The sequence below is a fragment of the Mastomys coucha genome, unplaced genomic scaffold, assembly GCF_008632895.1.
Source record: "Mastomys coucha isolate ucsf_1 unplaced genomic scaffold, UCSF_Mcou_1 pScaffold18, whole genome shotgun sequence".
In the NCBI taxonomy this organism is placed as follows: domain Eukaryota; kingdom Metazoa; phylum Chordata; class Mammalia; order Rodentia; family Muridae; genus Mastomys; species Mastomys coucha.
In genome coordinates, this window is record NW_022196900.1 from 8,027,866 (window position 1) to 8,042,527 (window position 14,662).

General features: G+C 51.0%; 1 protein-coding gene across 1 annotated transcript in view; it reads right to left on the minus strand.

Moving 5' to 3' along the window:
• Gabbr2 (gamma-aminobutyric acid type B receptor subunit 2) overlaps nt 1–13,300 on the minus strand; it is a 339,297-nt gene extending 325,997 nt beyond the window's left edge. Inside the window, exon 1 of the mRNA XM_031377342.1 lies at nt 12,695–13,300. Within this exon, the coding sequence (XP_031233202.1) occupies nt 12,695–13,012 (318 nt within the window). The 5' untranslated portion in view covers nt 13,013–13,300. The remainder of the gene's footprint in view (nt 1–12,694) is intronic.
• Between the last annotated feature and the right edge of the window lie 1,362 nt (nt 13,301–14,662).

A 14,662-nucleotide genomic window follows, 5' to 3' on the forward strand; every position in this document is an offset into this window, starting at 1 on the left:
GGGCATCTTACACCTGTGACTTTCTACAGCTCTTTGAAACCTTTCTTAATAAATAAATAAATAAATAAATAAATAAATAAATAAATAAAATAGTTCTGCAGAGTTGAGTGGTGCACACCTTTAATCCCAGCACTTGAGAGGCAGAGGCAGGTGGATCTCTGAGTTTAAGGCCAGCCTGGTCTACATACAGAGTGAGTTCCAGGACAGCCAGAGCTACACTGAGAAACCCTGGCTCACAAAAACAAACAAACAAACAAACAAGTAAATAATAAAATTATGTTATTTAATGCAGACAAGTGCTTTGGCCACATGCATATCTGTATACCACGTGTGCATGATGTCCAGAGGAGGGCGTCGTATCCTTTGAAACTGGAGTTAGATGTTTTTGATGTTCCTGGGCTGCCCTGTGAGTGCTAGGGAACAAATGAGGTCCTTTGCAAAAAGCAGTAGTGCTCTTAACCACCGAGCCATCCCTCCAGCCTCTGGAGACTTCCTTATTAGGATTTTTTGTTTGCTTTCAATTGTGTTGTTTGATTTGCTGGAGACAGAGTCTCACTCTGCAGCCCAAGCTGACTTCAAACTCTTGACATCCTCCTGCCTCAACCCGGTGAGTGCTAGAAAGGTCTAATTGCCTCTGTCCCTGCCCTGGTGTTTCTACAGCAGCTCCATGAAAAACCAGAGACAACATCACTATTTCCCTTTACAGATGATGAAACCAAACCATAGAGAGGCCCTGTGGTTAGTTCAACACCATCACTGGAGAACAGTGATGCTATCTCTGGAGCTCCATCTACTGAACTACCCTGTCTCCTAAATGATTTGCCTCTGGATGCTAAAGAAATGTGTCCTTCTCAGGCAGGACAGCAGATCATGTCTCTTGGGCCTCAGACCCAGCACAGAGTCCCAGCAATGTGCTCCTCAACTCGTACCTCCTAACACCTTCTCCATTAGCAGGCTGGGTTGTGATTTTTATCCCAAAGTGTTGCTTCAACAATGTATTTCACACCACTCACACAGAACACATTTGCTCAGCACCAGCAGTGTGCCAAGGGACATGCTAAGCGTCCAGACAGGGGCTTCAGTCATACACAGATGTCCCTGAGTGTCCATAGGCACAGACCTGGGTGATGGCATCCCTTGGGTGGAAAACAAGAGCCAGGGTTGCCCTTTGTGGGCTTGGTCAGCACTCAGCTAGCGGAGAAGGGACTGGGGAACAGCAACAAACCCCAACAAAACAGAGCTGTAGGGAGCTTATTGTAGATAACGGTCTCCAAGCCAAGGAGCAAGCACTGAGTTTATAGCGTCCCTCCATCAACTAGAAATGACTCTGACTATAATGTTTGGACCAGGGTCGCAGCCTCCCCACTAGCCTCAAGCATGGCCCCACTGGATGAGAACTAATTTATTTGTAACAACAGCAGTTTACATTTTCTTTTTTTTTCTTTTTAAAAGATTTATTTGTTTGATTTGTATGAGTACACTGTGGCTGTCTATAGACACACCAGAAGAGGGCATCAGATTCCTTTACAGATGGTTACTAGCCACCATGTGGTTGCTGAGATTTGAACTCAGGACCTCTAGAAGAACAAGTAGCCAGTGCTCTTAACCACTGAGCCGTCTCTCCAGCCAAGCAGTTTATGTATTTGTATGCATCATAATCAGCTGGTCACACTGAAAGTTAGTGGCTGACTCTGGGATGTAGGTCCCTACGTTCAATGCTACAATGAATGCTCCCTGTCAACCCACACAATGAGCCCGAGTGTTGCATCCCCATTCCACAGACAGAACACAGAGGCTCAGGGACCACACAGTGTATACTACATAGGTAGCCTGACTCTGAATAACTTCCCACCCTGGGCCAGCTATCTCCCAGTAGCCCACACACTAGCAAGCCATTATAAACATCTTAATTAGTCCCTAATCCTTCAACTGGGCCTCATTCATTCTACAAGTATTTACTGAGTGTCTGTTGTGTGCTAGAAAGTAGACTGCATTCTTGAGGGAGCTAAAACCAGACCAGTTCTTGCCCCCTGGAAGAATGAAGAAAGAACAACATTGATGGACTAACCCACCAAACTCAAATGGTACTGGCAACAAGCCCTGGTCAGGGATGCCATGGATGGAAGAGGGAGTCTAAGTCAGGGCAGAGGAAACATGTTCAAGCTCGTTCCCAATGCAGGAAGGAAGGTAGCTGAGGCATTGCCAACAGTGGCTGGCGGCTTGTGCAAAGGCCCTGTACAAGAATGAGCATGCTTACTTGAGAGTCACAAAGGACCACATAGCTGAGTGAGGAAGATGGGAAAGTGCTCTGCATTGGCTCTGGGAGTTGATAGGTTGACCCTGGAGTTGCTCCAAGGCAGTGGAGAAGTCTTGTTTTGCCAGTCCCAGAACAACAGTGCATCCCTGCAGGTGTCAAGCAAGGTGAGCACAGTAAGAAGTGATCCCAGTGCTGGCCTGTAGAGGACAGGAAGGGACAGGCTTTGTGCCATTGTATTTCTCATGCACATGGAACCATTCATGTCCTGCTTCTTCCATGCACCTTCTAGGGACTGGCTGTTTCTTGTCCATCTATACATGCCCATCACCACCCAGGCCCTGGACCTAGCTGGTGCTGAGGAAGCTTGTCCCAGTTATATACAGGAGGTACAACTGTTGCCCTGGAGATGATCTGAGTCTGACAGGAGGCACAAACCCTGGCACTGAAGTAAACACAACAGGAGGTGACAAGTTCCCCCAAGAGCCAGGTTCTCCAGGTGCAAGGGAACAGAGAGAGGATGCGTGTGAGCCAGGTGTGTAGACAGATATACTCAAAGTGAGCTGAGAGTGCAGAGCTGGAGGGGTGTGGTTGAGTGGGCTGATGGGGAGAAGGGAGAGGATGGATCTAAATTGGAGGAAAAGCAAGCAGTGAGGGTGAAATCCACCACAGAAAACATCCCGTCATCTGAAAAGAAAAACTGATCTGGTTTGTGGGGAGGGGCAGACAACTGCGCAATGACCCATGATAACGTGGGCATCTATGGAAGGCTAGATTTTCCGCCCCTTCTTGGCCGAGCGTGTGAAGTCTCTTCACCTTGCTCAGTCTTGTCTGTGAAGTGTGAGCCAAACAATCCCTCTCCTCAGGAGACTGAGGGTTCGATAAATGGCAGGCACAACACCACCCACACAGCACTAACAACAGGTAGGGAAGCGGGTTCCTTCTTATCTTGTTCCCTAATCCTCACTCTTGCAGCTGTATCTCCCCACTTTGTCCTTGGTTGACGACAATGACATTAGAAGCTCTATGAGGACTCCCTAACCTCCCTAATATTCCCAGAGTCCTTCATGGTCTAGAAGGGTCCTCTGGCCCCCAGTTTTCACTAGGGAGATGGAAACCTGTTCTTGTCGTGGGCTCTGGTCACCTGCTGTAGTGAGGCGTGAGGTCCTGAAGCCATTCTGAGCCTTTGTATAGAAGCGCCAGTGAATGGGTAGCTCCAGAAACAAGGCAAATTGCTTTAGATGATACACTGGTGATTATTCTAAGTGTGGCTGTTGCTTTCAGAATCAGCTCCCTCGAAACCAAGTCAAGTGGATCTTGAACAGAGTGTAAAAATATCATTTTCTCTGAGCCCCTCCTGACCCCACTGCACAGCAACAGCAGTAACGCACGACTCCCCAGAGCCTCTGCTGGCTAGATTTCATCAGAGTCCTGAGCAATGAGATGCTTGCTAAATGGCAGGAGAAGGGGTCTGCTTTAGCCAGCAACTGACACCCCTAGGCACCTATGAAGATGGATCACTCCATTTACTTCCTACCTTGGATCTACTAATTTTCCGGACAACTGTGACACTTCATCCTTCAATAGCACAGCACATTCAAAAAGACCAGGAAAGTAAAAATTGGCAAAAAGAAACCCCCAATCTGTCCAAGAGGCATCGCAATGGTCATACCTTTTACTCGGTCAAGAATCTTCTGATTGAAAATCATTTCATAATCAATCAACTCTGCATGTGGTCCTATCAGATTTGCTTAGCTAATGGGGTCCAGATCCATCCCAAGCATCAGGGAGAAGATGGCTCTCTAATCCCGCTCCCTTAGTTCCTGAGTCACTACTGATCACACAGCAGCTCAGCGCCTGGAGAAAGTCTTGCTATTCCAGAGGTTCCCAGGCCTGGCACAAGACCACCTGACTCACCCAGATGGATGACTGGTTTCATTCCTACAGTGTCTCCTGGGACCAGAGCCCGGCCCCACCTCCATTGGCTCAATGTGGTGTCTGAAAATGGGCACAGGGTATCAGAACCCAGCTCCTGAGTCTTCATTGAAATATTGTCCAAGAAACAAACCTGAGACCAGAGAACTCTCAAACCCAGGCAGATGTCCCTCCTAGGTTGGGCTGTACAATGCACGCATATTCTATAGAGAAAAGGGGAGGGGCAGCATCAGCTTGGCATCTCATCCCCTGTTGGACCATCCAGTACAAGCCCTTTCCTCTTTGCATGACCTCTGTAAGTGTGTACAAAGAGCAGTCAGGAAGCTTTCCCCAATGTTTGGCACAGAGAGCCCCTCACCAACTTGTTATGATGACACTCATGAGTTCTCCCAGAACCAGTGAGCTGGAATCAGGCTCATAGACTCATTTGTTTGTTCCATGAATATTTTTGGAGTTCCTGTTCCATAGACCTGGGCCTGAGATGGTGTTGGGGGCAATGTGGGAACCTTTGGTGCTAAGATGGCAAAGAGGCTCTGTCCCAGACAACAGCTAGCAAAGTCCTTGCCAAAAAGACCAGCCACCGATGGTACAGTAGGAACCAGCCCACCGGCCCTCTCTAGGACTTCTCCTACTGTATCCTCCAGCTGGCACATCTGTGCATCCCTAGACAGCCAGGTACCGAGAGGAAGGCATTTCAAGCAGCCTCCCAGCCTGGCCTGTTGTTATATAACCACAGAGCTGAAGAAAACGGAGCAGCAGATGCAAGACATCTGCTTCTTGGGCAGCTTTGCCTGTTCGAGCTCTCACCTTCCTACAACCAAAACAGAAAGAGGTGAGAAGTCAGGCTTTACTCTCAGTTGAGCTGGGAATGGCCAAGCCAGGAAGGTGTTCCACTGGAGCCTCGCCTGGCTGTGGTGGGTGGATCACACTGTGTGTGACTGTGGCTGAGGCCTGTTACACAGCAAGCTTCTCACTGATGACTGTACTGCAGAGCCTCACCCCTATCCTGGCAGGAGGTTCTCCCCAGCAAGTGTGTGTGGCATCAAGGCTCCATCCAGGGCAGGAATTGGCCTGGCAGTGGCATCCAGTTAGGTAAGCTCCTTAACTCCTTTCCAGAAACCCAAGGTCAGCATGCAACCTCCCAAGAAGAGTCTAGAGCTACTCTTCAGGCCCAGCGTGGAACCCCCATCAGAAGAAGAAAGCCCTGGCTCCAACGCTCCCCAGTGGTCTGCTCAAGACTTCTAAGAGTGGCCCTTGACTCTGTAGCTCCTCCCCCTCAATTGTCTTTCCATGTCTCCTCTTCCCTAAGGGTGAGGACAGTGCCATGGTCTGTGTACTTCCCTCCCTAGCCTTTAAAAAAAATTAGTATATATTCATTGCTCAGAGTGATAGGTTTCTAGACATCTCAACTCAAACATATCATGTATGTTAACCAGGTTCACCATCTGTGCCCTCTCTATTTTGCCTTCATCTCAAAGTCCATTCTTCCATTGCACTTGGGTATAACCTGAGATCTCCGACACCTATGGCACCATCTTTCTGAAGGACCCAAAGTGGCAAGTGCCCATGACAGCCATGTGTGCCTCTGTACTTCCCAGCTTCCTTTACATTTAGTCTGAGGGTAGTAACTCTTTCTGGTCAAAGATAAAGGACTAGAACTCATGCATGTTACTTTCAAGCAAAGGCAACTAAAACCCAATTCACATAGGAGATTCCAGCCTACGTGGCACCTTCCTGAGGTTTTTCTTGACACAGCCTGAAAACAGTCTGTATCCCTTATGTTGCTTCTTGGATGAGAGTCAACAAGAAGGGCCTCTGACACACACAAGACTATGCTACAGAGATTCTGGGACTCAGTTGGTTACTGCCGTGTCCATCCTAACAGAAGACACACTTGGTTCAGCACCGCTATCTGCATTGGTCATCTTGCACTTCCATCTTCTAAGTTCCCTGCTAGGATCTCAGGTCTCTTTGTGTGGGACAATGTCTCCTCTGTGCCAGTTAAGAGGGAGGGCCAAATGTATGAAGAAGCCCCTTTAAAAAGACAATGTCAGTCCATAAAACGCTAGCTCAGCATTAGAATGTGCACTAAAGAGAATTAGCAATCCCTCTCATCTCCTTTCTAAGGGAATTTGGGGACCAGGGTGTGTCTGTGGGTGCCTGTCCAGACTGAAGAATCTGTGGAGGATGAGTATGGTGAAGGCATTGCCCCATTTGGGGCATGGGAGCTCAGGAATTGGTGCTGGTGGGGATTGCAGAAAACAGTGCCAGTATGGCAACAAAGGTCATCTTGATTTCTAAAGTCACTTACACCTTGACAAGAGAAAATAAAGGCCCTGGGGAAGTGGTCCAGGCAAACCTTCCTAGAAGATACCAAGTCATCCAGTTATAGTTCAGCCCAGCAACCATTCACTCAGGCCCACCACATGCCCAGCTCTGCCAGGCCCCACCCCACCCCCCAAGAATCAGGCTTCCCCTGCCTGCAGGCAGCTACAGCCTAGTGAGAGATGACAGGAGGGAGAACATGAGCCCAGTGAAGTCCTCAGAGTCTGTATCCTCCGTGCCCAACACCCTTCTCAGCAGTGGTATCAGAAAACAGTGCTTTGTGTTTTCATTGTGTTTGAAGCTTCCATATGTATTGTAGGTCTTCCTCATAGCAGCTCTATGTGGCCAGCATAATGGTCCTCTCACTGTACAAAAATAATAGTGGCAACACAGTAACAAACAAATACTAGTATTCGCTACATCCTGCACATGAGTTTGGCTGTGATCCTCTCATTGTTTTCTTTCTTTATGCAACTGTTGCCAGGTCTCCAAGCAGGTAAGTAGCATCCAGACCACAGTCTTCTGACCTTGAGCTTAACCTCATTCATCAGGTTATCAGGTAAGAGCTGAAGGTACAGGGGCAGAGGAAAGTCATTGACCTGCCCCATCCCTGCCTGATTTCTATCAGGGACAGCTGTCAGGAACATGTGCTCCTCCTCTAGGTCCCTTTCTTGTGCCTCTCCTGCCAGCCAGGTCACGGGGCCACCCATTTCCTCCCTCTGCCTCTGCCTCTGCCTCTCCATCCCTTTTGAGACCCCAGCCTTTCTCTTGAGTTTATGATACAACAGTTTCCTCTGCCTTCAAGACTGTCACCACTACCATCAGTCTGTCATTTCCCATGAGCCTGCCTTTGTGGATACCACTATCAGACCTTCATGACATCCATGCCCCTTTATCAGTCTCTGATTTCCTAATAGGTACAAAATCTTCTCTACTCTGTATTCCTGAGATGGGGTATAGAAGACCTCCCCTCCCCTCTCTTTCTCTCTCTCTTTCTCCTTCCCTCCCTCACATCCATCCAATCTTCTATCTATCTATCTATCTATCTATCTATCTATCTATCTATCTATCTATCTCTATCTCTTGGTCTCTGAAATCATGTCAGGCTGCTACATGGCACAGACCTGGCACATCAGTGTCATATGATTGGCTAGGGGGTGAACTCATGACCCAATTCATACCAATATGAGCCTAGCACCTCTGCTGGAGCATTTGGAAGGCGGAATTATTCATGCTGGATTTCCCGCAAGTGTGCAAAGCCACAGTTGTGTGAGGCCATCTGCCACCATTCAGGACAGCATGCCTCACTGTGAACTAGCAAGGGATCGGAGCCAAGACACAGAGAGGAAGGTATTTTTAAAGATGTCCCTATGCTCCTGGATACAGACATACCTGAACAAAGCTCACTCCAGGTTTTGCTTAGTGATATGAACCATTAGTTTAGGTGTCTACAAGAGTCCTAAGTCTGACAGAGTTCCTAAAGTTTGGTCAGTGAGATATAGCCACTCAATGTGAGTCCAACTAAAATCAGCTCAGTCCAGCTTCTTTTTGCCCACAGCAGGAGGAGTAGAGTCAGAGCCTAACACAGGCTAGGCAAACATTTATTTTTAAGTTGAGATCTCACTAAGTCCTCCAGGCTGGTCTGGAATCTGTTCTGTAGCCCAGGCATGCCTTGAACTTATGAATTCAGTCTCCCGAATAGCTGGGGTTATTGCCTGTGCCATCAGATCTATATATTTTTATTAACAGCTACATTGATAGGATTCACATACTATAATATTCACTGTTCAGGAAGTTCTTTTCTAGAATGCATAGTCATCTCCACTCTCATGTGCTATCCTGAGCTGAAGATGATGAAGGTTCTCTTGCTCTGCCCTCCATTTGCTGGCCACTTCTCTCAAGAGACCTGTGGTTCTCACCTTCCTGCAGCACAGCAGCTCCAGCAGGTGCCTGGCACACACCTGCAGAGCTGAGCTCAGCCTCCTGAAGAACACAGACACAGCTCGCAGCTATTTGAATCCCTTGTAAAACACAATGCGGGACCAGTGAGATGGCGGAAGGAAGGGACACTTGTCATAAAGCCAGGTGACAGGAACACAAACTCCAGGATGCACACAGTAGAAGGAGTGAAATGACTCTCTTAAGTCATCCTCCGATTTCTACATGTGCACGGCTACACACATAAAACAAAGTGCAGCACATAAATGAGCAGGGAGCTGGCAAAGATGCTCCAGGAAAAGGCGTGATCTTCAATCATTTGCTTCTGCTGGGATTTCTAAGCCGGATCCCTGCATCATCAGAGTGATCTTCCTGAAAGCTAGCTGCCTGCTTGGGTTATGTGCCTTTGATTTCCTGAACCTTCCTTTCTTCTCTTACAATACATTGTGTGTGTGTGTGTGTGTGTGTGTGTGTGTGTGTGTGTTTTAAATAGTAACAAGTCAGAAAACTTCAATCCAACAGCAAAGAAAGGATTAAATATTTAATACATGCATGGGATAGAATAGTATACAGCCACTAAAAACCATATTAAAGAGATAGATTTAAAGACATGGGGAAATGCACATGATGTAATGGTAGCTGAACAAAAGAAGAATATTAAAATGCAAGAAATAATCCTAATTACTTGATGCAATTTCTTTTGCAAAGGTAGATTATGGGCAATTGTTTTCTTTATGCTTTTCTATATTTATCAATTTTTCTAGAATGAGCACTAGTCAGATCAGACCTACCACCATTATTCTTTAGGTATTTTTCTTGATTATTATTTTCTTTTACTAACGTGGCTATTAAAGAACTCATGGGTAGTATAACCCACCACGTCTACTTTTGTATCTGGATTGCTTTCAAACACAGAGCAAAGAATCTGACACAACAAATGCTACTCCCAGCTCTTTTCTTAAGGTGGGAGCTGCGAAGCCTCTACATAGCTTCTGGCACTTCCTCTGATCCACACTTTCAGTGCCTTGCTTGTGTTTTTATTACACAAGTCCTCCTGGAATCCACAAACAAGTGCTTGCTGAAGTGATGCAATGGTCCCCCAAAGAGGCAGAAGTCCGACCACCCTGGGATCTGTTGTGATGCCCCATAGGCAGACAGAGGCTCGACAGAGGCCTCGAATGTTCTAAGCTGAGTTTGGAATGCCTGTTACTAGAGATGCTGGTACAAGTTCAAGCTACAGAGTGAATTCAGTACTAGCTTGGGCAGCTTATGGAGACTATCTCAAAATAAAAATGGAGGAAGAGATCTGAGGATATAGCTGGCAAAGCCTTTGGCTTCTGGATTTGATCTCCAGTATTGCAAAAAGGGAAACAGAAAGTTCTACTGTCGGTCTCATCGCAGAAGAGGCTCAGCCAACGTAAATACATGGAGGAGATAGGCTGGCCTGGGAGAGAAGATAAACTATGCCTTGCTCTTTCTTTCATCCTTTTTACAGGCGGTGTGGACCAAGGTCCATCCTGGCTTCCTTTAGTTATTGGCCATTGAGGCCATGACTGACATCAAATGTCAACAAAGCCAGACAAGATTAGCCCATCACACCAATCCTGCATTCAAGTCTTCCAACAGGAGTAACAGACGCTGAGGAGGCAGCTCTCTCAGTCCACAAACACAGTCTTGCATTGACAGAGGCCACTCACTCACTCAGAAGTGTCAAATGCCTTTCAGATTGCCCTGCATCTGCTGCAAGTTCTCAGACTGATATTTCCTTCAGCCCAGCTCAGAGAAAACTTTAAAGATGAGGTCAGTTGGGGTGGGGGAGGGAAGTAATTATAGCCCCTGGGCACTCTCCCAAATGTGATACCTCATGCAAGAGATGATATATTGACTGTCAGCCAGAATTCCCTTTTCTGGTGGTAATCTCACTGACTCTCTTAGAGACTGTCAGACCAAACAAGAGAAAGAAGCATTCTTAATATTTAGCAGTGACTGACTTATCCCACCTAAAGCCATGGCATCTTACTGGTGAATCCATACCAAATGGAAGTGCAGGAAGGGAGGCAGTTATTTATTGAGTGCTTACAGTGTGCCAGACAGAGCCCTGGCTGTGGAGCCTGCTGGCATCTCTCTGTAAGCCCCTGGAAGCCATCCCACAGAGGATGGCTAAACCACTCTGCTCTTCAGATATGGACACCTGCATTTAGAGGCATTAGAGAATAAGTGCTCAATTCAAGGTCATGGGTGTGTGGGGTCAGGGGTCAGAGGGATAACCTAATTCTGTGTGTTCAACCCTAAAGCCCCAGATCAGGTACAGTTGACATTAGACTGAAATCATTACCTACCCTCCTCCCAGTGCTGTTTCTGAAATATTCCCACCCACCAAAGTGCCTTTGACTGCCTCATCCTCTTGACTTTGGCCCTCTCACTCAGAAAGCCACCAAGACGCACTTGAGAAAAAAAAAAAATGTAACGCTTTGGCCCACACCCTGCAACCAAGCACCCATCCCTCTGCTACCACAAGCGGACTAATAAGAAACTTCTCGGGAAGCCTTCGGAAACATTTTGCAAGACATAGCCATGATGCAAACAGGGCTGCTCTGTCTACAAATGTTTTTGTCTTCAAAGAACTGGCCTTTCCCTGGCCCTTCCAGAATATAGGGGGAAGCCACATGAAAGAGTGCCAAGGAGATATGCCTCTGCATAAATGCATAGCCGTCTCAATGTGCATGTGCCAGACCAGTACCCTTAAAGAACTTGAAACGGTAAGGGGGTTGGGGGGAAGAGGGCGTCAGGAACGTCAATCGAAAGTGATCTCACACACGGTTAGCCCTGTACAGCCACCCAGTGTGCCTCTTCCGGAGGCAGAGGAGCCTCTCCGCCTGCAGCAACCTGAGCTCACCGTCACCAACTGCCACCGATTCCTTCACCTTTTATTTACAGAGCAGAACAGCAGGCTGCTTCATCGGTGAAGCGGAGGAGGCGGGGAATGAGATACAATCTACATTCTGCTCTTTTCTGGGGGAGGGGGGTAATAAAAAAAAGGGTCTGGCTGGGGAGGAAGCCAAGCCCAGGTTATACCACCAGCGGGATGCTCCTTCCCTGAGTCTGCCTCCGGGCTCCAGCAAAGGCGCGCCGGGGAGCCCGGGAAGCCAGAGTCGAGAGCTGCGCCTTGGCAGTGCTGGGAGAGATGCAAGAGGCGCCAACAGAGCTCACGGTAAAGGAAATCACTGCCCCCTTCAGGCCGAATCTCATCTCTCGAGGCTGCGGACCGGAGAGTAGGGGCTCCCTGGGTCCGGAAAAACTCGCAAACCCGACCTTGTTCCTGATCGCTCTTCCAGGCCCTCTCTTCGTCCTAGCCTCAGAGTGGGCAGTTAGGGTCTGAGCAAAGGCTCCTTGGAAACCTAGACAAGAGGGCGTGAGACCGGGATCTGGGATGGAAAGGTCTTGGTTCTCCAGCTCTGCTCAAAAGAGAAGGCCAGAGGGGAACCCTCTGACACCCTCCAAGTCTAGGCTCCCACGTCTCGGACGCCTCAAGTGTGCACCTGCTCAGCTGTGCCAGCAGCTGCCGAACAAAAGTGGAGGCGCGACCGGACAACACCACACGTCCCGGGCTAGACCTGTCAAGCCACTCTATGAGCAACTAACCCAAGGCGGGGAGAGGGGGAAGGGGAGTCTCCCAAAACTGCTCCAGCGACTGCTAGCCCTGGACAGATCCAGGCAGCAGCGCTGCAGAGCCCTAAGGGCTCCGAGGCTGACCGTGGCGCGCAAGCCCTGAGCTGCAGAAGCGCACCACAGGACCCGGTCCTGCCCGGAGCTTGGCCCCCTAGGGTCCTGGAGCACTCTAGCCCTAAAAGGGTGTCTTGGATTTTTTAGGGTCTAGGAATAGGCCCCATAGCCTGTTCAGCTGTGGCTGGCCCAGTTTGTAGTCAATGTGCTTGTTCCTCTCACTTGGCACCACACAACCCTAGGAGCGGCACCCGGACAGGGGCAAGCAGCACAGGCCTCTGGGGTTCCAACCTCTCCCATCTCTACTCCTCCTCTTGTCAAAGGAGACCCCGTTCCACACCCACCCACACATACAGAGTGGTGGAAGGTGCTCATAGATCAGGGTCCCACTTACACCAGCCAAGCCCAGTGGGACCCTGATGGACACAGTACGCGGTCAGCCAGCGAGGAGGGGATAATCACGGCTCTGTCCCTCCTCGACGCCCCCAGCCCCGACGGCATGGGCGACTGGACACTTACCTCGGTGTCGTAGAGTCGCAGGTCCAGGAAGTAGGGGCGCAGGAGTGACTCGTTGCGGATCTGCTCGATGGCTAGCTCCACGGCGGGTAGCACGCCGCGCCCGATGCTGCCCTTGGCCACCTCCTTGGTGAGCGGCATGAGGCCCATGATGGAGAGCGGCGGGCTGCTGGGCGGCGGCCGGGGGGCGCCCCGCGCCCAGCCCCAGGCCCCGGGCGCCAACGACAGCAGCAGCGACAGCAGCAGGGGCAGCAGCAGGCGCGCGGGCGGCGGCGGTGGCGGCGGCGGCCGGGGCTGCCCGGAGCTCGGCGGGGAAGCCATGCCGCGCCGCGGGCTGCGGGCGCCAGCTCACTCGGCCCGCATGGCCTGGCCCGGCCCGCCGCCCGGCGCCGAGCTCTGCCTGCGGCTCCCGCGCAATGGCGCCGGCACGGGCCCCGGCTCGGCTCCGGCTTCTGCTCGCTCAGAACGGCCGCGGCGGCGGCGGCGGCGGCGCCCGTGACGGATCAATCACGCCGGGAAGGGGTGGGAGCCAGCGGAGTGCGGGAGGCGGGGAGCCAGCGAGCGAGCGAGCGAGCGCCGAGGGGGCCGAGTCTCCGCGCGCCTCTCTCCAGCGCGGCCGCCCCGCACCCGGCCGCCTCCTCCCGCCTCCGTGCGCGATCGCAGCTCTTTCCTGCTCAGAGCCGCGGGACGGCGGACCCTGGAGCCCGGCCAGGGGAGGGAGGGCGGCAGGAGGTTCGGGAGGCGAAGGCAAGGCTGCTGAGCGGCGGCTCGGGCCGCCTCCGGGGACAGGGACGGGCCGTGCGCGCCGGGGGAGGGGGAGGCGCCGGCGCTGCGGCGGCCGCGGGGAGGGCCGTGCTCCCGGCACACGCACACTCGCGCCCGGGGCGCTGCGCCTCGCCGGCGGCTGCGGCCGGCTAACCCCGCCGGAGACCTGAGCTCCAGAGCACCACGTTTGGGGGAATCGGAGCTGCCACGCGCGGGGGACGCGGGCGCCTCGCCCTACGCTTCCTGTAGCACCTGCAAGGTGGTTGGGTACGGCTTCTCCCAGGTCTAGGCGGGCGAGCCGAGGGAACGAACGCTCCACAAAGGTGTCCTAGGGGCACCTGCAGTCTGCGCTCTCCTGTGCCAGCAACCGCGGCACCTGGGACCCTTGATCCAGCCTGGAGTCCTTTGCTAGCCCCAGGCCAGGGCTGGGATCCGAGACCTACGAGTACTACCGCCCCCTCCAGGCGTTTGACCTCCCAGTGTCCCCAGTCCCAGAGGGTCCCGCCTTAAAATTCTCCCCTGGGTGGGAACTCTGTCTTCAGTCCCAAGAAGCACAGCACAACCCAGGACTTGGCTGATTCTGTCTCCCAGGTGGCATAATCACACTGGGTAACCCCAGGCAATGAAGTCCTAGGCATGATGAACCTAAGTGACCCCTCTGTGCCTCCCGGTAAATCATGGCACTTCTGAGCACTAACCTACAAAATCCCAACGCCCGATTCATACAAGGATACATTACATTACAAACCAGCCCACCCAAGTACTGTGGACCATAAGCACGACCTTGTAACAAGGGTGGGAATGTAACCTTTACTGACTGCTTGCTACCTGACATATCCGATGTATCCTCAAAACAGCCAATGTATCCTCAAAACTTAGTACATTGGGTCTATCATCCCTGCTTTACAGGAGAATACACGGGTCAGTAGGTCGATAATATACACAGCTAATACAGGGGAAGCAGAATGCACAGCCACACAGGTCTCTTCCACACCCCTGATATTAAAAAGTCCCTCAGACAGGAGGACACGGAGGGCGCCATGCTCTCAGTAGCCCTAGCTCCTTTTCCTCCATACATTTTGTAATGGGTCATCTAAATGGAGTCTGCATATCTAGAGCTAGGCAGGCAACCCTGAGGAAACACGGTCTGCCAGAAAGATAGAGCCCAGGCTGATTTGAGCACGTTAGTACCTTGGACAGCTCCAG